This window comes from Notechis scutatus, chromosome 4 (assembly GCF_049901735.1).
Source record: "Notechis scutatus isolate UNSWTSFEM ecotype Mainland chromosome 4, rNotScu1.2, whole genome shotgun sequence".
NCBI classification, from domain to species: domain Eukaryota; kingdom Metazoa; phylum Chordata; class Lepidosauria; order Squamata; family Elapidae; genus Notechis; species Notechis scutatus.
The window spans coordinates 50,007,544-50,032,070 of record NC_142012.1 but is presented as its reverse complement, the minus strand read 5'-3'; the positions used below and the strand labels follow the sequence as shown (position 1 = coordinate 50,032,070).

Below are 24,527 nucleotides of genomic sequence, written 5' to 3'. Positions count from 1 at the left end.
TATTATTAACATGCTCTGATGCTAAGGAGTTCTACTCCCCCTCCCCACCTGGAAAGAAATCTCTTCCAAATGAAAAACACAAGCAGAGGAGAGGAGTTTCAGTTTCAGTTCCAGTTTCAGAGCACCAAGCAGCTTTAGTACAGAACAGTTGCGCTAAGCCACGCCCAGGCTCCTTGCTGTCTCCTTCTTGCTCACACAGCAAATACTGCTTCGGTTTCCAAACAGCCCTCAACTCTCTCACACACTCACAGGATGCTAGCCAGATGAATACCCATGGATGCTGGTAGGCAGAGGCACAATTTTTTTTTCCGTATTTTCCTCCCCCCAAACTAAGCCCGAATCACATAGTTTCGTAGCGAAGCACGGGTACAGAGTTAGTACAGCACAAAATGAAAGTTCAGAAATGATACCAGCGTAGAGAAATGCTCTCAAAATTACTTACATCAGAGTTAAGTGCTTGTAGTTTGACAATTCTTTGGGAACGAGGGTGAACTGGTTTCCATCTAAATAGCTATGAAAAGAAAGATGTGTATTATTTAGCTGAAATCATGAAGAGTTTATTTCACCATTCTAAAATCCAAGGGTGAAGCCCAAAGGAGAACCATAATAGGCCAACTGCAGAATACAGTGGCGACAGCAAAGTTTAACCTCTACTTTGCAAGCAATGCTACTCCAGTTCCCTACAGTATTGACCTTGTCAACTCTCAGGGTTCCTCCTTCCACAATGTATTCAAGAGGGATTAATATTTATATGTATTTATATATCAGGGTGTGGTGATGCGATTCACCCGGTGTAACAACCGGTTCAGTGAGCGCACGCTTCGCACAAAACAAGAGGTTGTTTTAAAGGTGTTACTTACAGTTCGCTCACTTCTTTTGGAATGCCTTTAGGTAAGGCTTTCAGGCCCTTATTACTGCAACGAACCACAGTATCTAGGCACGTGCATTCGGCAGGACAGCGGGACAGGGGAGAGCAACTGTTGTCATCATTCCCTAATTAAAATATAAAATAAAATAAGAGTTACCCTGCGGTCAGATGGGCAGCCAATAGAATAATTTAAAAAATGCAATGCAATGCAATGCAACAAGGGGTGACATGATAGCAGTGTTCCATTATCTCAGGGGCTGCCACAAAGAAGAGGGAGTTGAGATTCGCCAAAGTATTTGAAGGCAAGACAAGAAGCAATTGGTGGAAACTAATCATGGAGAGAAGCAACCTGGAATTAAGGAGAAATTCCCAACAGGGAGGACAATTAACCAATGGAGGAGCTTACCTCCAGAAGTTGTGGCTGCTCCATCACTGGAAGTTTTCAAGAAGAGATTGAATAACTATTTGTCTTACTCAAAATAAAACAGCAGCATTCAACCAGAACAGATTTCTTAATGTTTAATATCGGTGTGAATGATACTGTATATTTGTCATCTGTTACTTTTTATTTGTTCACTTTTATATTTTTATCATTAGAGTTTTATGGTTTGTTTCTCCTTTTTTCCTTTACTTTGTATTTCATTTTTGGAAATGAAATTTTTAAAAAACTGTAAAAATAAAATAAATAAGCTTTATTCGACTAAGGGCACCTAATATAGAGGATGAGATGTCTGTTAGTGTGCCACTCCAAAGACATTTTGAAGCCATTATACCTCCGATTGTATCTTCAAGGACATGTTTCTATTATACCTTCAAGAATACATTTCCATTATCCATCTAATAGTTTCTTAGGAAGTGGAAGATGACAACATTTCTGTTGCTAGAGTAACTGGAGTACTGCATAAACATTATAAGCATAATAATCATTCTGTGTTATTACAATAACTCTCTCTCTAAAATGAAACACAGCAGAAGAAGGAAAAGCGCATAAAAAGGGGAAAAAAGGCAGAAAGAAAATACAGTCTGGCCAAAGAGAGTAGAAGTACAAGACCACTGGATCTAAAATTATTATTTTTTCCTGGTTTTTGAATAGCTTGCAGTTCCATTTCTATATCACAAATTGCTCTTGTTCATTTTTGGATCAGGACATCATGCAATATAGCAACAGAAGGGTAACAGCTGAAGAAAAATAAATCTACTTGTAGTTAATTATTCATAGAAAAGGAAACTGTTGTTTTGAGCATTTTTGCTACAAGTGTCATTGTACCACTGCAATTATACAACAAATGTCATGGACAAATCCACATATAAATGCAACACAAGATAGTTGCATTTTTCTATCCTTGATTCTTATCTTCTGAAGGGCTGAAAAAACCAGATTCCTGGGGGGGAAATACTTATGTTAGAAAATGATAAGAAACAAGAGAAATCTCTCTGAAGTCCTAATTAAGTCCACAGGTCATAATTGAGCCGGAGTTGCTTACTTCTGGCCTATATCATGAAGAATTTCTTTACAACTACTAGTAGGAACTTAAGGGTTGTGACAAAATAAAATGGGAACCACCATGATTCACCAATATTTAGTGGCTCTTCTTTTGTATCTGAAGATCTCAAAACAGTTCCATACAGGTAGATTCAGCAGAGTGATCCTAAGTTCCAGGAGGATTTTTGCATTACTTGAGAAAATCAGAGTCCACCTCTGATGGTCTCCTTAATCTGGATGGAAACCAGGTTAGAACTGATTCAAGTCTTGGCATCTCCTGACACATATATCCATTTTACGCTCCGCATGAAATGAAGAAAATTCACCTTTCTTATTTCAGAAGGATCCCTGAAGTACTTTCTCTTGTCTCCCCCTCCCTCTGAATTTAATGGGTTTATATGCAATTAACAGAGAAAACAGGACTGCAGCTGGAGCCCAACATATTGTAAAACAATCTATGGTTATTCGTGACCCAATTTTCCCAGGAAGAAGCCAATTAGTAGAAACTGGAAAAGGGCCAGTTGTTCAGCCTACAGATCTTGTTACTGCCCATTGCTCAACTCGAGGTTAAAGTCATCCAAATGAATGGAGGAAATCCTCAACTTACAACAGTTTGTTTAGTGCAGAAGTCCCCAAACTTGGCAACTTTAAGACTTGGGGACTTCAACTCCCAGAATTCTGTTCTATGACCTGGATGACTGAGAATCTCCGCAGACTTTCACTGAAGTTATTTAGAGTGGAGTAGTAACTCCTTGGAGGAGGCAGCAGGTGGCAGAGCTGCTCACGGATTTTAAGAGACTCTGTAGTAACGGAGGGATGGGATGCCCAGACTTGGCTGAGCCCAGGGAACCGCCTGCCTTACCATCTTCACAGGTGAAATCCTGGATGGCGACATCCTGGATGGGGATCTCCTTGAGGAAGTACGGCTTCTGGCAGCGAGGGTTGCCCGTCACGATGCGTTTCTTCCGCAACCACTCCCCCAACCACGCTAAATGGCAGTTGCAATTGAAGGGGTTGGCCAGGAGGTTTCTGCACGGGCAACACACAACCACACCCAGAGTTAGTTGCCAAGAAAGGAAACCATTAAGACATCCACAACAATGGAAGTTCTTTCATTTTTTTTTTTTTAATGTGGCTGATAGTCTTTGTTTATTTTCGGTAAGAGAAATAAAAATATGATTGCTTTGCTTCTTTGTCCTTTGTACAATTTGGAAAGCTTTCCTCCCCCATCTCCTTTTTTAATATTTATTTATTTATTTAACAAATTGCATATCTTTATTTACACTGGTAACAGAATTGTGTCATTAATAATACATATATTTACATTTATTCCTACACATTAATTCTTATTTCTGTGTTCTACCCATTTATACCATCAATCCCAAACCGCGTAATATTCCGATTCGTCTTTGCCTTTTAATTCCGCTCTGTGAGTTTATCCATCTCCACACAGTCCAGTATTTTTTGTATCAGGTTCTCTTCGGATGGTATCTTTTCTGTTTTCCAGCCCTGTGCAAAAACTATCCTTGACACCATTATTATGTGTAGAATGATGTATTGGATTTGTTTGCTAAATTTTCCCTTAATTATTCCTAATAAATATATTTCAGGTTTAAATTCTATTTGGTGTTCTGTAATTTCTTGTAACCATCTTTATATCTTCATCCAAGATTTTCTAGCTTTTGGGCATTGCCACCACATGTGAAAAAATGTTCCCTCCTTTTGTTTACATTTCCAACATTCTGATTTTGTAATCGGATATATTTTGGCCAATCTCGCTGGGGCTAAAATGCCATCTGTAGAACATTTTGTACTGATTTTCTTTGTATGCTGTTGACAATGTTAATTTGCAGTTTTTGGTCCATGTCCTTTCCCAGTCCTCTGAATTTATATTATGACCTATGTTCCTTGCCCAGGTTCTCATTGGTCCCTTCACTATCTCTTCTTACAATTTGGAAAGTTTTCCATCTATCCAATCAAACTCAAACTTACTCCAAAACGACCACCTCAAAACCTGGGTTGAGGCCTTCTCACTAACAACAGAAAACACCTTCACTCTGGCATCAAAACACCTGTGTCTACCCCAATTCCCCCTTCTCCAAACATTCTGCCCAGGATAGCCAGTTCTGCCTCAGAGCTTAGAAATTATTTAAATACAATTTAAAGATGTCACAGATTGGACTTGCTGTCAGACTGTCTATGCCTGATAATATAGTAATTTAACATAGAGATGAAGGCCGATTGCCTTGTATTATTAAACTTAACCTGACAATTGTTCTTTCATTAATTTGTCTCTTCAAGATTTCCATCCTTTATTTGCGCCAGAGAATGGCTTTCCCATCTAAACTGACAGCTGAGTTGATTACATGTCACTTATAAAATGAATTTGCCTGCAGAAATCTCGGGGCTTCTGGCATGTCCATGTTTCAGGAGAGACCTTTGACAATTTCATTATTTATAAACATGCCATCTTAAATAGGCACGAATTAAGTCTTCAGGTATAACATGTCACGTTTCAAGAGAATTAAATACGTTGGCAATTACGTGTCTCAGGAATTCCTACCCCAGAAACTTGCATTTTTAAATATAGCATTTTCTCCTTCTTCCCCATTTCCCATTAATTTGGCTTTTCTTCCAGTACAAATAAAACAATTTCAAGACCAGGTGCTTCTGGAAAAAGGACATTTCAAATATATCCATATAGAATCCAACCTTTTTTTAAAAAAAACCAGGAGTAAGTTTGACTCATGGTTTAGACCTGCACAGGCTTGGTTATTGAATATGTTTAAAAGACAATAATGATGATTATGGGGGCCTGGAGGCTAAAATATATGAAGAACGGTTGCAGGAATTGGGTATGTCTAGTTTAACAAAAGGAAGAACTAGGGTGACATGATAGCATTCTTACAATATTTGAAGGGCTGCCCCAAAGTGAAGGGGGTCAAGCTATTCTCCAAAGTACCAGAAGGAGGACAAGAAGCAATGGATGGAAGCTCATCAAGGAGAGAAGCAACCTGGAATTAAGGAGAAACTTCCTAATGGTGAGGACAATCAACCAGTGGAACAGAAGTTGCTTCCAGAAGTTGTGGGTGCCCCTGTGGTGGGATTCAAATTTTTTTACTACCAGTTCTGTAAGCATGGCTTGGTGGGCGTGGCTTGGTGGGCGTGGCAGGGGAAGGATACTGCAAAATCTCCATTCTCTCCCCACTCCACTAACCTGCTTTCCAACTCCGTTCTCCTGTGCAGGGCAACCAAAGAAGACCCAGCCGATCAGCTGGGACTCAATGGGAGGCAGAGACTAGATGGGGTTGGCGGGGCCAGTCAGAGGTGGGATTGGCTGGTTTTCTGAACTACTCCAAATTTCTACTACCGGTTCTCTAGAACCGGTCTGAACCGGCTGAATCCCACCTCTGGTGCCCCATCACTGGAGTTTTTTAAGAAGAGATTGGACAACCATTTATCTGAAATGGTATAGAGTTTCCTGCCTGAGCAGCGGGTTAGATTAGATGACCTTCAAGCTCCCTTCCAATTCTGTTCTTATGTTATTCCGCTTCTCTTCTTAAACCAAATAAGATTGATTTTCAGTTGTCCTGTTCTTCATAGACTGCAGGCTGGTTTGTGACTGTTACAGTAGAATTGTTGCAGCTTCCAGCCCCAAAATTCAGCCCTTAAGAGCAACTTTTCAAGTGAAACCCACTGCGACCCTCTCTATGTTCCTATCAGCTATCAATGTTCTGAATGTCATGCTTTCTAATGTGTTATCAATAGGTCCGATTAACTGTAACTTATTGAGCGAATCTTTCTATTAACAGAAACCAACTTACAGCGTGGAGAGAGAATGAAGGGTGTCAAAGGCACCAGGAGCTACGGTGGTGATCTGATTGTCGTATAAGGAGAGCAGTCGGACGGAACTCAAACCGGTAAAGCTGTCATTGCTCACACAGCTAATTTGGTTGCTCCTGAGCATTCTGAAGAAGAGGAAGAAGAAGAAGAAGAAGAAATAGGAATCCTTTACTTCACCCACACAATTCCTTAGATGTTGCTAAATAGACTGAATGTGCAAAACACCATCGTAGAATGCCTTGAAACATTGCATGGGCCAACTCCTAAAACATTTCTATGCTTGTTTTAGGGTTGACACAAACAGAAGGGTATGGGGGGGGGGGGGGAGAAATTTGAAAGAGCATTGCAGCAGTTTGGAACCGAAAATGTATTCCATTCATATCTTGCAAAGATTGCAACTAAGCTACCAGAGTTTCTGCACTGCAAATCTCTAACTGGAGAACGTGATTGATGACTCTTGGCTGTGGATGTGTTTCGTTGGAGAATATGAATTATGATGCACCCAGACGGGTGGGGGGAAACCAGGGCCAAGAGTGACAGTGAATTACATGTCTCAGAATCGGCTTCATACCGATCATGCCGACATGTTCCCTCCTAATAAATTCTTTGAAGTTTTTGAAGCTTGGCTCGAGGCTCATGATTTCATTAGGGCAACTCCCGGAATCCTGACACCATCTCTACTTTGGGCCATACCGATATGGCTGTTCTGGGGAGGGGAGGGGATGGTTTCTGCTAGGTTTCCAGACGCTTTGAACCAGAAATGGCCCATGGTGTTTGGCATGGGGTCCAGACCCAACTGGAAGGATATTTTTGGACCGTCATGGCTTCAAGTCTAGAGAAGACCTTCTCAATAGCCATTGGAATGGCCCGGTCAGTATGCCTCAGAAAAGAAACATTCTGGTCCTGGGACAGGGTATTTCATACTTCCTTAGTAAATGTTTTCCATAACGAAGGCAATAAGAAAGATGGAGAAATGTGAAAGGAGAAATAGGAGGAGGAAAAACAATTGCGGGGAGACATGGAGGCATCTTAAATGAAGAGGGATGGAGGCAGGCTCCTTAAATAATTACATTATTAAACTACCTCCTATTCCATTAGATCAGGGGTGTCAAACTGGATTTCTTCGAGGGCTGGATTAGCATTGTAGTTCTCCTCTGCAGGCCAGGCCGGGGGGCGGGGAGGAGATGGGACGGATGCCTCCTGCAGCACTCTGCCAGGCCCCAGGCCTCGTTTTGGCTGCCAGAGGCACCGTGGGCCGGTCCTTTGCTATCTTCAGGCCAACCCCACAGGCCAAATTTAAGCACTCCAAGGTCCAGCCCCTGGGCCTCGAGTTTGACACCCCTGCATTAGATTATTTCTTTCCTAGCCAACAGTTCAGCTCAAAGAACACCTCCCTCCATCTATGGAGAATGGATGGATTTGATTCTCCCCACCATCCAGTCAGAGCTGAAGAAGCTTCTTGGATCAGAAGCGAAACATCTTCAAATGAAAACAAAGAAAGTTCAGTTGCCTTTTTGAAAAAGCACCTTTGGGACAACCCTGGCCTGGATGATGGAGAATCTCCACTGTCATGCCCCTGTCAGAGTCTGAATCTGAGGAGGAAGATGAACAGCTGACAGGGAGCGGGACTGTGGCTCTGTTGGCTGTGGAGGAAAACCCAGCTGGGCAAAGTCCAGCTGGGCAGAGTATGGGAGAGGGAGAACAAGGGAGAGGGAGTTCAGAGGTAGACCCAGGCCCATCCCCTCTTCATCCTGCAGCATGCAGGGAGGAATGGAGAAGAGAGCAACGTGAGTTGCGTGGCTTATGAGGGAGGAAAGGGCCCTGATTCCCTTCATTAGTCACAGCTGGGAATGAGAGTTTAAAGGAGATGCAAGCTGAGTGTGCCAGCTCCTGGGAGCAAACGTGAGTTTATCCTGTGTTGTCTTTGCTTATCTGGGTTCCTGACGCCCTCCCAACCGTGTTGAGGTATTGCCATGCCTTCATGTCTGGAATTCCTTCTCTTGCCCTGCCGGACTAATGACCTCATTTTGCCTTGATTGGATTTATAGTTACAGTTTGTGTTGACCACGTTTTGGACTTGATTCTCTGCAGCCAAAGGCTGTTCCTGGGAGAGTTTTTCTCCAGCCCAGAAGGTAACCAGGACATTGGGGGCAAAGTTGGTGCTGATTATCTGACTGTGTGGCCTTTGGGTCATCACACTCCACAGACATTTAAGTGCAAAAAATAAGGAGGAAGAGATTGCAGACTTACAAAGTCTTCAGACTTTCCAGGCCTTTCAACATTTTGTGCCGCACATTCTCCAGCCTGTTGCTGGTGAGCAAAAGCTCATTGACCCCAGCAGCTCCTTCAAATACGCCTTCTTCAATATCTGTAATCTTGTTATTGCTCAGATTTCTATTGCGTGTTCATAATGAAGAAAATACAAATATCCTTTAGATCAATCACTTCTAGAACTGATTTTTTTTTTTTTTTTTAAAAAAGACATTGATTTCAAGAGAGCAATAAGGAAGGCTTGGCATTCACATCAACCAGAGGCAGTGATTCCAGAAAAGGGGAAGGAAAAATAATTTCCAAAATACTATCACAGTCTAAATGGCAAGAAACATTTCAAGAACTTTGAAAATGTTAATTTTCAACGCTGGCATCGCGTCTCAAAAGTATCTGACTTACAATAAATCCCATTTTCTGCATGCTTGATTATACTCTAAATTTTTATCGTGCTAAAATAAGGCCAACTAAATACGTGTTGCATTTTTACACAATATTATAAATTTGGTTTCCATGTTCATAACTAGAATGCTTTTTCAGCCTGCTAAAAAATGTAGTTAGCCACCCCAATTTCTATCGCAAGAGAACCACGTAGAAGCAAGCAGGATGGTAGGAAGTTTCTAAAAATACGGCTGTAGGATTTTTAAAAGCTGACCATCATCTGAGTGTATTAAAGTTTGAATATTGGCTTTCGAGATTGATGTCAGTCTTTTGAGGTAGGCCATGTCAGGAAAACAGGCCCCTCAGCAATTCCACTTTATTGTCATGGGGTATGATAACAGAATCTTAAAATCCTGTCCAGGATTTCCTCTGTCCCATCTTAAGCTAAACAAAATCAAAGTTGAATTACCTTGAGCTTATTTCTGACCCTTCCTTCAGTCTTGGAACTGTGTAAATCTTTTTTTTAAAATAATTTTTATTGAAAAAACATTAAAAACAATTGAACATAGTGCGACTTTCTTGGCCATCATTTTGGCCATACAAGCTATAGTATAGAGATACACATAACAGTTAATTTCCTTTTTCCCTTATGTTATTAGTGTAGTACTAGCTGCATATTATTTCTATTTACATCTATATACAATTATATACATATTTACAACCGTCTTTTATACTCATGCATTCGTTTCATCTTGTATTTGTCCATTATATTCCATTCTCTTCGGTTTACAAAACTTTAACTTTCATTCCTATAAAGCGTCAACCCTTCCTTTCCTTTTCCTTGACTCTAAGCCATCGATACATTTTACTCCAGACTTCATAATACTCTGTCTCACTCTTTGATTTCTAAAGTTAGTCTGTCTATCTCTGCACTGACTAATATTTTCCTTATTATTTCACTTTCTGTAGGGAAACTGGAAGAAACTTTCTGTAGGGATATCTTCATTCTTCCAGTTTTGGGCATTCACCAGTCTCGCAGCTGTTCTTATATGTATCATTAAATACACTGCTCAAAAAAATAAAGGGAACACTTAAACAACACAATGTAACTCCAAGTCAATCACACTCCTGTGAAATCAAACTGTCCACTTAGGTAGCAACACTGATTGACAATCAATTTCACATGCTGTTGTGCAAATGGAATAGACAACCGGTGGAAAGCATAGGCAGTTAGCAAGACATCCCCAATAAAGGAGTGGTTCTGCAGATGGTGACCACAGACCACTTCTCAGTTCCTATGCTTTCTGGCTGATGGTTTGGTCACTTTGGAATGCTGGCGGTGCTTTCACTCTAGTGGTAGCATGAGATGGAGTCTACAACCCACACAAGTGGCTCAGGTAGTGCAGTTCATCCAGGATGGCACATCAATACGAGCTGTGGCAAGAAGGTTTGCTGTGTCTGTCAGCGTAGTGTCCAAAGCATTGAGGCGCTACCGGGAGACAGGCCAGTACATCAGGAGATGTGGAGAAGGCCGTAGGAGGGCAACAACCCAGCATCAGGACCGCTACCTCTGCCTTTGTGCAAGGAGGGACAGCAGGAACACTGCCAGAGCCCTGCAAAATGACCTCCAGCGGGCCACAAATGTGCATGTGGCTGCTCAAACGGTCAGAAACAGACTCCATGAGGGTATTATGGGGGCCTGACATCCACAGGTGGGGGTTGTGCTTACAGCCCAACACCATGTAGGACATTTGGCATTTGCCAGAGAACACCAAGACTGGCAAATTCGCCACTGGCGCCCTGTGCTCTTCACAGATGAAAGCAGGTTCACACTGAACACATGTGACAGATGTGACAGGGTCTGGAGACACCATGGAGAATGTTCTGCTGCCTGCAACATCCTCCAGCATGACCAGTTTGGCAGTGGGTCAGTAATGGTATGGGGTGGCATTTCTTTAGGGGGCCACACAGCCCTCCATGTGCTCGCCAGAGGTAGCCTGACTGCCATTAGGTACCGAGATGAGATCCTCAGACCTCTTGTGAGACCATGTGCTGGTGCGGTTGGCCCTGGGTTCCTCCTAATGCAAGACAATGCTAGACCTCATGTGGCTGGAGTGTGCCAGCAGTTCCTGCAAGACAAAGGCATTGATGCTGTGGACTGGCCCGCCCATTCTCCAGGCCTGAATCCAATTGAGCACATCTGGGACACATGTCTTGCTCCATCCACCAATGCCACGTTGCACCACAGACTGTCCAGGAGTTGGGGGATGCTTTAGTCCAGGTATGGGAAGAGATCCCTCAGGAGACCATCCGCCACATCAACTGGAGCATGCCCAGGCATTGTAGGGAGGTCATACAGGCATGTGGAGGCCACACACACTACTGAGCCTCATTTTGACTTGTTTTAAGGACATTACATCAAAGTTGGATCAGCCTATAGTGTTTTTTTTCCACTTTAATTTTGAGTGTAACTCCAAATCCAGACCTCCATGGGTTGCTAAATTTGATTTCCATTGACAATTTTTGTGTGATTTTGTTGTCAGCACATTCAACTATGTAATGAACAACATATTTAATAAGAATATTTCATTCATTCAGATCTAGGATGTCTTATTTTTGTGTTCCCTTTATTTTTTTGAGCAGTGTATATTGTTCCTTTACTGTATTTCTCATTAATAATTCCCAGTAAGAACATTTCTGGTCTGAACTCTACTTTCTGGTTAACTTCTATCTTCTTCTATCCAAACCTTTATTTTCCACCAGCATTTTTAGGGACTGTTCTCCAAATTCAATCCCTTCCTCATTCATAACTTCTCCAAGGTCAACTGTGTCAGAGTATATTCATTAACTGGCAGAGACATGGTTAACAAAGTCAGCAAGAGAGTAAGCATGGCAGCAAACCAGCCAATGGGAGCTGACAGCCTGGGTGTGGTTTGGCTCTGTGTGCTTTGCTGAGAATTGAAACTGAAACTAACTTGCTTGCTTACTGAAACTAATATCTGCTTTGAGCTGCTGCTGCTTGTTTTTGCTTCTGTTACGTTGAAAAAATCTACAAATGGTATTGTAAACTTTACTCATGTTACTATGTTCATAAAGAAGTTATTCAATCCTGCTGAATCAGTCATCTCTATGTTTTCTGGACTTGAATTTATGCTGCAAACTCTAACAAACTGTGTTCCTTTAGAATGAGACACTGAGACTTCTAAACAACATGTATGAACCTTTCGTAGCCTCTTATCCATCAACTTCGATAAGACGCTCTCTCCCATTTCTGCATAGGACCACAATACACTATCTGGAATTTCCATGTATTTGGAGGCATCCAGATGATGATGAATTGATCTTTGAAGATGTTCTGTGATAAATATCACTGGTGGGTCATCTCAACACCCTCACTTTCCCGCTAGGCTGTGTTTTTTTTTACAAAAAGTTAATGATTGCACTTGAGACTGCTTACACCAGGACAGGCTGACAAATTTTACTCACATTTTCCGCAGCTGGGGAAGCTTCTTAAAGATCCCCGTGGCTTCCAGCACTGTAAATTCATTGTTATTGAGCCTCCTGTAAATGGAAACCATAATAAATATGTATGTCTGAGTTCATGTCTTTAGTAAATCTATGCAAAAACAGCAATTAATAGCATGCTGTCAAATTCTGGGACCAAGAAGAAAAAAAAATAAAAGCCTGACCACCTCTTGAAAATAAGCAGACATCGACTGACTGCATATTTTCATATAGCAGCTGGGAGTAATAAGCAACACATTTTTATCTGAAAAGTGAATAGCGTATAAAAATGGCAAACAATAAGATACGCATTCAATATGAGGGATGCAGGAATTGGACACTAAGCAAGTTATATTTATAGTTATTTATGGATTTACTTATCTGGGTTTACATTTGTGCAATAAGCAAAACTTATTGGCCGGATTACAAAAATTCGTAATTTAAACAGACTACAGATGTTACTGAAAAAATCCTGCTCAATTAATCTACCAAATGCAAACAGCCTCCATATGATTTTAATAAGTAGACTGGTATGTATATTCCACCAACCAAACAATATATCTGTTATCAGATCACTAGTTGTTATTAATTTTTCCCAAAATAATTGACCAATCAATTCAATCTGATGTCACACAGAGTTTCTCCTCAAAGTTTTTATGAATATGCATTTTTAAATATATTTTCCAATGCTTCATAAATGATTTCACACCTTCACCACAATTGGTTTCAGAATATAGAATGAAAGCTATGGCGATTGTGTAGTGGCCTTAAAAAGTTGTCTCACATGTAGGTAGCCTATCTGCAGAGATAGTCCTTGACTTATGACAATTAAGCCTAACATTTCTGCTGTTGAGACATTTATTAAGTGAGTGTTGCCCCATTTTACGACCTTTCTTGCCACCGTTGTTAAGTGAATAATTGCAGTTGTTAAATTAGTAACATGGTTGTTGAGTGAATCTGGTTTCCCCATTGCCTTTGTTCGTCAGAAAGTCGCAAAAATAGAGTAGAGTAGAGTAAAGTAGAATACTTTATTGGCCAAGTGTGACCCCAGGACGCTGCAACCATCAAAAATATGAGTCAGTTGCCAAGCATCTGAATTTTGATCACGTGGCCGGGGGGATGCTGCAAAGGTTGCGTGAAAAATGATCGTAAGTCACCTTTTTCACTGCTGTTGTGACTTTGAATGATCACTAAATGAACTGTTGTAATTCGAGGACCAACTGTATTTCACCTGTGGCAAAACTTATTAATTGCAATAAATTTCCCGGAAACAAAATGTGCCTTAATGTCACGCCCCTTGTGGAGACTGACTCTGTGGGAGAGGAGGAACAACAGGGAGTGGAAGTGTAGCTCCAGAGGTTGTGGAGGAAGCTGGGGAAGGGCAGAGGCCGGCTGAGCAGCCAGAGAAAGAACCAGGCCCATCCTCTTTCCATCCTAGGGCATGCAGGGAGGAGAGGATAAGGGAGAGATGTGAATGGTGTGTTCTAGAGGGGAGGAAAGGGCCTTGATCCTCTTCATGGGCTGCAGCTGTGACAACTGGATAAGAGGACGGACATGCGTATGGGCCAGTGCTGGAAACAAAGCGTGGAAATATCTCTAGTCTGTCGTTCCACTCTGAGTTTGGCATCCTTCCCAGTGTGTGTTCTGTTATCTGTGGACGTCCTCTAGCCCTTATCTTGCCTGGTTTGTGTTGCTTTTTTTCCTTCTTCTTGTAACTGTTTGTGTGGAAGTTTTTTTGTCTTCCATCAAGGATATTCAGAGCTTGGAAGCAAAGTGAAGGAATAAAAGGGGCTTCACCTGTTTTCTGTGACTGTGTTTGTTTTGTATCCCAACCCTGGATCATCATACTTAATTTCAAAAGTAATTGTAATAAAGGCAGAGGCAGAAAGCAAATGGGCACAATGGGATTCAGTTCCTGCTTTCTTTTTAAGGACTCTGCTGGGTGAAGTTCTTAATGTGAAAGTCTTGAAGCGGATCATATCCTCAGGGCTTTCCTCTCTGGAAAAACTTCCCTTTTGACCCATGGATTTTGCTATTTGTTTCCCACCTGAAAGCATTGGATGAATTGATGGATGAAAAAATGAATGAATGAACGGATGGATGGATGAATGAATGAATACATTTTATTCTTGCATCCACAAGTCACTAATATAAGGCTTATAACTGGTGCATCCAAATTGTACTTCAACATAGTCTGAGTCTTTCTTATTATTTGACATTTATATTTTTATTATATAAATTACAGGCCAAGAGATGATGTTGCTGGCCTGACAGCTCTGCCCTCCCATTTCCCTTTCAATAACCTGGTTTTGAATCTTATCTGCTACAGCTTGCATCATCCCTAACGCAGTTCAGTACAGATTTTGGCAGCAAACCACGAGCACATGGGTTGAATTAACAAGCAAATACTTAAAGGAAGCCTCCTGAAAAGCCAGTGTCATTATGCCTGTTGCTAAATCAGTTCTCCTCCTCGCTTAGAAAAACCTCCTCTGTTTGCAAGCATTCCCCAGAGTTGTTTCTGTTCTCCGCTCCCTTCCAGCTGTGAAACACAGCAAAGGATATAATTGGAAAGGCTTGGCTTTGTCATTTGTGTCGTAACAAGCACGGTGAACTGCAGCTCACAGATTGATATCGCCCGAAGCACCAAGCTGCTTGCTTCTGACGCAAATGTTAACAATATTGTCCACCATAAAAATGGGGGGGTAGGTCTCATAATAATATTAAAGCATTAATGGATCAAATAATTATAATGATGATGAAGTGCCAAAGGTACTAATAATATACTTGTAATTCTCAGTTAGACAACCCCGTGGCCTGTTGGGTCTTCAGTTCATATTTTTAAATTTCTAGAAACTCATATTTCCAACACCTTACTTGGTCGGTCCACACTATGGCCACTGCAAAGAAGGCCCAACAGCACCTGCACTTTCTGAGGCTGCTGCAAAAGAGTGGTCTGGGTGAGAAGTTGTTGGTTACTTTTTACTGTTCTACCATCGAGAGCATTTTGGCATACTGTGTAACGGTGTGGTATGCTGGATGCTCTGTAATGGATAAGAAGATGCTCCAGAGAGTTATAAACACAGCACAAAAAAATCATCAGTTGTTCTCTTTCTTCTTTGGAAGAGATTGCGAAGACCAGACTCCTCTCTAGAGCACTAAAAATCTCCACAGACCGTTCTCATCCTGGACATTCATATTTTGAACTGTTACCAACAGAGAGGCATTATAGGTGTCGTAAAATGAGGACTAATAGACTGAGAAACAGTTTCTTTTCCAAGGCAATAATTGTCTTGAATCAAACGATGCATATGTGATTTAGCCCTATGTATATAGTGGCATTTTTAAACTATCTAACTTACTATATGTTTTAGATAGGTTTTAGACTAAGTTTTTAATTATTATTTTAATTATTTTAATTTTTAAATACTCTGTAGTGTGATTGTGGTGTGGTGTTTGGGGCACTGTGCTGGAGTAGCTTTCAAATTTCATTGTATTTGTATAATGCAATGACAATAAAGGTATTCTATTCTATTCTATTCTATTCTATTCTATTCTATTCTATTCTATTCTATTCTATTCTATTCTATTCTATTCTATTCTATTATTTCAGAGATAGTGTCTTAATGAAGCAGAGAAAGAGTGGTCCAAAGCAAAAACCAGTGGGACTAGGAATGGCTTCCCAGTTGCTGATGGTTTGACTAGGGCTGGATGCTCTCAGGCAGCTGTCTGGTCAACCCAGATGTTAGAAGCAGTGGTTGCCTGCTGCCAGTTTGGACCGGTTTGGGTGAACTGGTAGTTCTGACCATCAGCTGGCCCCCGTCCTACCCTATCCTTTATTTCCTGCTGATTATCCCACACACACACTGTTCTACTTACCATTGCTGACTTGGAAGGTAAGCAGTTGAGCTTCTAAATGCTCCGTTTTCAGTGCAAATTCTGGTAGATCCCGCCCATCATGGCTCCACCCACCCAGCAACTGGACAGCGAACCGGTTGCTGGGATTTTTGAATCCCACCTCTGGAGAAGCCACAACCATGTGACTAATTTAACCATTTAACAACTGTGATAATTCACTAAACCAACGTGGTGAGAAAAGTCATAAAATGGGGCAAAGCCCACTCAACAAATTTCTCACCTCGCAAGATAAATTCTGGGCTCAGTTGTGGCCGTGCTAACTCAAGGACTGCCTGTCTATTCTCTGCTGATCAGTGCAAGGTGGGACTTACAGTTCTGCCGTGTACTGCGGAAGATGCTCGGGGATTTTGCTGAGCTTCTGATTGGAACAATCCACCGTCGTGCCTTCACAGCGGCATTTTTCAGGGCAAGCTAAGTCCGCAAAGCAATCGCCACTGAGTTTGGATCGGTAATCTTCTGTGCCTAGGGGTGAAACAAAACATAAAACACGTCCTTGAAACCGGTTTTCCAAAATTTGCCAGAAGAAGGAGAAGAAGAAGAAGAAGAAGAAGAAGAGAAAATAAGTCGATCTCGCAACCAAGATGAAAAGGGTTTTGTGATCTTGAAGAAGAGTCAGGCTTAAGCGAGGGTTAAATTTGAGAAAGCTTGAAATTTGCTGGAGGGGGGAACCCCGCACATGGGTTAACATGAACTGGAGCTTTTCACAGCCGCCGTTTCTGCTGATTAAGCTGTCAGCCAATCTATTCCATTTTACAGTGGGAAAAACAGAGAACAACGTCCCTTTTGGCTCAATAGGCTTTTATAAAACCCCAGTTTTAGGGTTAAGTAGATCGTTGCCCCCGTTTTTTTTTTCCACTCCCTGTTTAGACTTCCATTTTGCTGAAGCCTTTTTATGTCATCTCTCAACAATGCAGTTTACAGCGCTGCCTGGCCTCTTCGTTTGATTTGGTTTTTTTTTATTTTAGTTTTTTGGAATATAGAATTCAGATTTAAGCCTCAGCAGCTTGCCATGCTGTAGAAAGCTGCGTGACGTTCCATGGTGCTTGACAAAACCATGTTTAACGCATACCTCACAACCACATGGTTAGATCAAGCACAACAGAAAATCTCGCCCACTTAATCAAACTTCATCCCACCGGGACAAGGAGAGGAAACAAAGGGGAGGGTTGGGAGAAGAGGAAAAGGAACAGGACAGGGTGGCAGGGAGAAACTTCAGAGGGTGGCCGTGGCATTCTTTGGAGCGAGACTTTCCTCCATGACGGTCACATCATTGAATCTGAAAGGAGAGCAACACAGGCGTGCAGGAGGAGATTTCTTTCCCATTCGTCGTATAAGTAAGACACGTACATGTCAAACAGACATCTAGAAAAGATCTGAGGGTTGGTTGGTGGGAGGAGAGAAAACAAAGGAGGGTCGTGAACTCTTCTTGGATCAAAGGTGAGGAGACCGAGACTCAAAAGGGGAAGTGCCTCTGATCTGAGGAGCACGATCCACACACTCCCTTCTGTGCTTACAGCCCCAGTGGTGAACTCCTGGAAAGAGGGAGAAGAAGAAAACACAGACAAAGAGGAAAGAGAGACAGAGTGGTCTCCAATGGAAGCCTCCCAGAAGACAGAGAGTTGATATGCAATGGTGGGATTCAGCCGGTTCACACCGGTTCAGAAGAACTGGTTGTTAACTTTCTGAGCAGTTTGGTGAACTAGTTGTTGGAAGAAATCCTTAGGGCAGAGAACTGGTGGTTAAATGATTTGAATCCCACCACTGCTGATAGGCTTGATCTCACCTAGGGTTTGAGGAACAAGTGGGCTTCAATTTGGGGCTTCCAAATCCAAGAGTTGGGTTTTTGTTTTGACACGTACCTTTAACATAAATTTCTTTGGTTGTGTGGCTTAGCCCAAAAGAGAGCAGACCAATGTTTGTTTGTTTTTGGAAGCAGAGAGGACAGCAAAAACACTGAGCAACAGTGACTTCACCCAACAATTTAATTCCAAGTCAGGGACGTGGTTTGCCCAAGCAAAGTCACCAATGGCCATCATAGAACTAATGGGAAAGGGACACAGCTACAGTAGAACCCCATGGCACTCTGGTCATACATGTTCAAACATGCCATTGGCTGGCTCTTGGAGCTTTCTGGATGTGTTTGAAAGAAGTAGAAGAAAAAGAGCTTGGTCCATAGCTTTAGGGCATATAGCTGGCTAAGCTCCCATCCCAAAACAGGTTGTCATTCTGAAGTTCAAAATAATAAACTCATTTGTACTAAATAAATACTCATTCACAAGTTGGATTCTCCTAACTTTTAGCTTTTTATATATTTATTAATTTTTCTACGGAGCCCATCTCTCCTTAAGATGACCCTGGGTGACTTTTGCAAGACTAAAGTATGGATTTCATAGATCAGCATTTTGTAACCTTAGCAATTCTAAGCTGCATGGACTTCAGCTGCTAGAATTCCCCAGCCAGCTGTGCCAGGTGTTTGATATGATTTTAAAATGAAATAGTAATTTCACTTTTCTGATTTTTTTTTATCAGAAGTCTCGACAATAATCAAAAAGGCCTTTTTCTTTTTGTAGAAGCTTTTCACTCCATCAAAGCAACCAACAGACCTTCTTCAAAGAAAGCAGTTGGTCAGACTTTATTCCTAACAAAGAGGGAGGTTATCATATCAAATAATTCTATTTATTTTTTTGCTGGCAGGTCATGCATTTGTATTTGAGTCAAAAGATTAGTTAAACTTGGAAACCCTCCTGCCAGTCAATTATTTTGTCACCTATCAGGATCCTGCAATGTAAATGAGCAATCCTATAGTTCCTCCCTCAAACCATCAAGAAAATACTGGAATAAAGATCCTCCATACAAAATAAATCATTAAAATGGAAGCATGTGTCAAAGAGGAACAGCCAATGCGTTTGGTGTGGCATGTGCAAAGAGAATTAAAGTGGTATAAAATAGTGGCGATGTTTTAATTATTTTTGATTTTATCAGAGCAATGGTACCCATGGATCCTTATGCAAAGAAAAGAAAAAAAAAACCCACCAATTTTGACCTGGCACTCTGTGATTTTGCAAGCACAGGGAACAAAAGAAAGGAATAGAGCAAGACAAGCAGAAAATCGAGTTCAGGGCATAAAACAGCAAAGAGGGAAAGGGTTCTTTGGGTTTTCTCAGCCCTTTGATCCGAGCAGGATTCTTTCATTTTAAAGCAGCTCAGCAGCTACATTTAAAGAAAAAGGATGTTAAGCAAGACAAAATATCCCAGCAAGTTCCCCCTTCAAGAAACTATGAGCTGGATACCAAGAGCTGCATGCAAAGCTCATGGGTTATGAAAACAAATCTAGGCGACTAGCACTATTCTAAAAGGTGTTTACTAGGGTTAGAAGGCATGCATCACTGTGCTTAGAAGTTAAAACAAAATTGCTTTGTGTGATAGCACAAACTCAAGTCTGCAGCTACTTGCACTGCACAGCCAAACCTACCTGGAATGAAATACTGTTCTTTAGCTACATTAAAAAAGAGACAGAGAGAGAGAGAAAGAGAGAAAATAGGAACCTGAATGTCAGCAAGCAAAGAATTAATTTATTAGACTAAGTAAGGATGACAGATAGGCTAAAGTGACTACCAGGGGGAAAATGTATATTTGCATCCATTGATTTACACACTGTGCCTGGATATAAATTTATTTGCATAAAGGTTAGTTGCGTTATTCTTGAATTTGCCATTAAAAAAACAGAATTAACTGCAGAATAGATGGACACCAGATGCTACAAGTTAGATTTTAGAAGAAAGAAAGGAGGAAATAGAGTAAGATTAGAAAAAAACAAGCATCACAATTTATCATGATAGAACATAAGCTTTTCCTTGAAATATGAAGGACATGCGTTTCAATTTTCTATTGCTGCTGGTTTTCTAAAAAAAGGATTTTGCTAGTACTCCAGGACTGAAAAAGAAACGCTGTGAGGAATATAGCCCAATGGTCTGACTTAGTTCACAATTGAAAAGCATTATGTAGTCGATTTCTGTCTCTATTTTTTGTGTTTAACCAAGGTTGAGATGTGGGCTACTAACCTACATGGATATTACAGATCCAAGTCCAGACTTCCTTTGATTGCTAAATAATTCAGCTAAGAACCAGACAGGATTTCTGTTAAGGATGTCTGCAATTTTCTTTCCCCTCTTTAGAGAGGCTGGGCAAGTTTTCTTTGGAAGGGAAGAAAAAGTAGCAGGCGAGCAAAAGAAATTACCTGAACAACGAAATTTCTTGCTTTTGATCTGCCCAATCCTTTTGTTGGCCAAACGGCGGGGGCTGGAGCAGCGAGCACCGCTGGTCTCAATGGGGTTTACATGGAGATAATCTGCCAGCCACTTCAGATGACAGTCACAAATAAATGGGTTCTGAGCCAAGTGCCTTTGACAAACAGAAAGAAAAGAACATTTAAAAAGGGGGGGGAGAACGATGTCGCGGTAGGTTTTCCGCCAAAGTTTCCTGCTCTACTCAGGGAGTTCACTCGAAATGCTCATACGTACAGTGTTTGAATTGCTCGTAGAGGAGAGAAAGTGCCCTTTGCAATAGTCTGAAGTTTGTTGTCATACAAAGAGAGAAGGTTCAAATTATGTAAGTCTTGGAAAGCGTCCACTCGCAGGCAGTTGATCTTGTTCGCATTCAATAATCTGTAAAGCCAAAGAGAATGGCAACATATAAGGTGTTTAATTAAGCTTCGCTGCTGTAGCTCTTGGACTTATATGCCCCTTCACGGTGCTTTCCAGCCCTCTCTATCTAAGAGGTTTACAGAGTCAGCCTCTGGCCCACAACAATCTGGGTCCTCGTTTTACGCACCTTGGAAGGATAGATGTCTCCAGTCAGGATCGAACTTCTGTTTGTGGAATACTGCATCGTAGTCCCAGTTAGCCTGAAATACTGCATTCTAACCACCGGGAAGGAAGAGAGGGAGGAAGCGAGGGAAGGAAGGAAGGAAGGAAGGAAGGAAGGAAGGAAGGAAGGAAGGAAGGAAGGAAGGAAGGAAGGAAGGAAGGAAGGAAACAAACTTTTCCAGCCCTCTCTAAGCGGTTTACAGAGTCAGCCTCTTGCTCCCAACCATGGGGGCTCTCATTTGACCCACCTCAGAAGCAGTTTTCTTAGAATCCACTTTGAGTTTTCTCAATGTGTAGTGAAGGAGCAGTATGGCATTCCCAAGTTCTAGTTGACTTTCTTCCTCCAGTTCTTAGTTTTATCGTAAACATTAGGCCCTCTTGAGGATTTTCACACAAATATTCTACTAGGGCAGAGGTGTGGAACTGTGGCCATTTGATAACTTATGGACTCCAACTCCCAGAATCCCTGAGCCAGGTGGCACCACTTGAAGTCCACAAGTCATCAAAAGGCCCCAGTCCCCCACTTCTGTGTTAGGATATTGCCTGTCCAGATTTCGCAAGGAGCTGCCCTTGGCTTCGAACAAACTAGAACAATGCAAGCTGAAAAGCGGCACTATTGTTTACTCCAAGGAAATTTACTTCTGCAGGGTACCTGTGTGCATATTTATTTGTGTTTGCCCTGCACTGCACACATGCAGATACATGCATTATACACATATATGCCTATTTTTTTTACAAACCCAAACAATATTTCTTATTTCCTAATCATATATATTTTAAAGTTCACCTCTCAGGTGCAAGTAATTTTAATATGTGTATATAATTATGATTCAATCATTCAACCTTTTCTCCCCCAGATCTGTGGGACCTAGCTAGTTCCCAAAGTAGTATTTAAAAGCATGGAAATACAAAATAAATCAGACATTTCTGTTATTTTTTCCAGCTTATTTTTTTTATATTCTTGGATCTATTCTTTCCTTCCTCCCTCCCTCCCTCCCTTTTCATACATGCAAAGGCTGTTTAGTCTTCTCATTCATGTTTCCTTTGAAATTAGTGTATCTTATGCAGATAAAGAGAATACCACTCATCTATCAGTGTTATTGGAGGTTGTTTGTTGCCCACAAGCAATTCTGCTGCTGTACCCTCAGGATATCGAGTTGTTGGCCCTCACAGTTTTACCCTGTCTTGGGATTAATCAGATGTGGCGAACCACAGAGAAATAAAACTCTCTACTGTGAATTGCATGGGCCATTTTGTGACTATATAGAGGACATTCACTTTAGTGGAGTTGAGTAGATCCCAGCACTCAGCAAAAAAGACATACAGAATCTTTCAGAATGGTATATACAATCCCTCTTACTTTAAGTTCTTAGACTAGAAAGATATGGATGTTACATATCTCATACCCTGTACATGAGGTGTCACATCCCTCATCTTTCTCCCACTTCCTTCAAACTGGTAAAATTCCAAATAAATTATTTAACTTCAATGTCATTATCAAACTTCATGACATCTAGTATAGTATTGGCTGAAAATGTCCATGTCCATGTCTTGGAATGCCAGGAAAAAGAGACAATCAGCAAGGAAACAAAGGCAAGTTTGTATAAAAAGTGGAAAATTGCATTTCTAGGCACAGGAATATTCTCTGCCACTCATCCTCCAAGCAAATAAAAGTTGTATCTACCAGTCGTGGCTGCCTCTTCCCAACTGTCTCCCTTCATATGTAACCATGATTTTAAAATGCAACGTTCATACTAATTTTTAAAAATAATAAATATGAATAAATAACCTTGCTTAAAGAAGAGATAAGACTGACAGACAGGGGGACTAATAGAGATAACTCCAAGAAAACAGCATAAAATGAATGAAAGTGTTCCCTTAAAATCGGTATTCTCAAACCATGTGTTCCAGTGCTTAAAAAGCAAAACAAAAAGGACTGTAGAAAATTAATTGAAGGGGGAAAAATGTTTTATCTTGATGAAGAGTAGGAATAGGAGAGGAGAGCTTGAAAGGATTAGAAGAAGAAAAAACCCTTCAACTTCAAAAGATGGAGATTTCTCCCCTCAAAGCAGGCTTGCTGGTTCAACCCACTTCAACCCCAACCTCCCTTCTCAATAAAGACAAATAAAACTGTGTTTTAATAAAAGAAATACTCACAGTAACTGAAGAGCAAAAAGCCCTTCAAAAAGGCCCTTGGGAAGTTCGGTGATTTTGTTTCCATAGAGAACCCTACAACAACAACCACCACAACAAAAATGGTTAATTAATGCATCTAGACATTTTCGACCACCATATTCCCCCAGCAATAGTAGAACAAAGTTCTCATGAAAATACTTTTGAATAACACAATTTTATCTGCCAAAGTTCCACTATCAGGCTCTTAATAAGGAGTTGGCGTTGGTCTGGTTAGTTTTTCTAAAAGTATTCTAATTATTTTCACAGATGTCTTCTGACCTAAATCACATTATTAGCACAGAGTGTTCTGAGAGTGATGCTTTACAGGAAGAAAATTGGTTTGAATTGTTGTTGTTTTTGTTGTTGTTTTTAAATCTCACCTATTTTTATAAGTAACTCAAGGCGGCAAACATACCTACTACCCCTTCCTTCACCCTATTTTCTCCACAATAATTGCCTTGTGAAGGGAATTGGGCTGAGAGAGAGAGAGTGACTGGCTCAAAATCACCCAACTGGCTTTCATGGCAGGACTAGAAATCAAAGTCTCATGGTGATTAGCCCAAAGTCACCCAGCTCGCTTTAATGCCCAGCTAAAATAAAGCCATCTAAATCAGGATTGCACAACTTGACTAGTGGCATCACATCAAGTGCATATCACACCAGGGATAACAATGTGTGTTGACTTCCTGCAGAGTTTCTGTGCAAATTACACCATTGGCACACAGGAACAGTTGCAGGATTTGGGTTTGGCCAGTCTAGAGAAAAGAAGGACTAGGGGAGACATGATAGCAGTCTTCCAGTATTCAAGGGGCTACCCCAAAGAAGAAGCAGGGGTCAACTTCATTTCCAAAGCACCAGAAGGCAAGACAAGAAACAAAGGATGGAAACTCATCAAGGAGAGAAGCAACCTGGATTAAGGAGAAACTTCCTAACAGTTGGGACAATCAACCAGTGGAAAGTTGTGGGTACTTCATCATTGGAAGAGCCTGGACAACCACTTGTCTGAAATGGCAGAGGGGTCTCCTGCTTGAGCAGGGGGCTGGACTAGAAGACCTCCAAGGTCCCTTCCAACTCTATTCTGATTGGAATGAAGGAATGGACAACAGCTGTATAGTTTCATTTTGTCATGGAATGAATATTTGTGTGGAGCAAACAACCTCTCTACATTTCAGACATGAGGTACAGCTAGAATTTTCAGTAGCTTGAAAACTCCCTAAACATTTCA

The 24,527-nt window shown here is 41.2% G+C and overlaps 1 protein-coding gene across 21 annotated transcripts in view; it reads right to left on the bottom strand.

Annotated features, from left to right (window-relative positions):
• The window catches only part of SLIT2 (slit guidance ligand 2), a 233,873-nt gene that overhangs the window by 34,989 nt on the left and 174,357 nt on the right, over positions 1–24,527 (bottom strand). For 11 of the 21 annotated variants that reach the window (XM_087963380.1, XM_087963383.1, XM_087963384.1 and 8 more), the window contains 11 exons: positions 23,285–23,356; positions 20,783–20,926; positions 20,500–20,663; positions 19,735–19,758; positions 16,574–16,724; positions 12,330–12,404; positions 8,445–8,588; positions 6,176–6,319; positions 3,214–3,380; positions 861–993; positions 443–511 (listed from right to left, as the gene is read on the bottom strand). In XM_087963380.1, coding sequence (XP_087819506.1) covers positions 443–511; positions 861–993; positions 3,214–3,380; positions 6,176–6,319; positions 8,445–8,588; positions 12,330–12,404; positions 16,574–16,724; positions 19,735–19,758; positions 20,500–20,663; positions 20,783–20,926; positions 23,285–23,356 — 1,287 coding nt within the window. The remainder of the gene's footprint in view (positions 1–442; positions 512–860; positions 994–3,213; positions 3,381–6,175; positions 6,320–8,444; positions 8,589–12,329; positions 12,405–16,573; positions 16,725–19,734; positions 19,759–20,499; positions 20,664–20,782; positions 20,927–23,284; positions 23,357–24,527) is intronic. The other 10 variants (XM_087963397.1, XM_087963398.1, XM_087963401.1 and 7 more) reach the window with 1 other exon arrangement.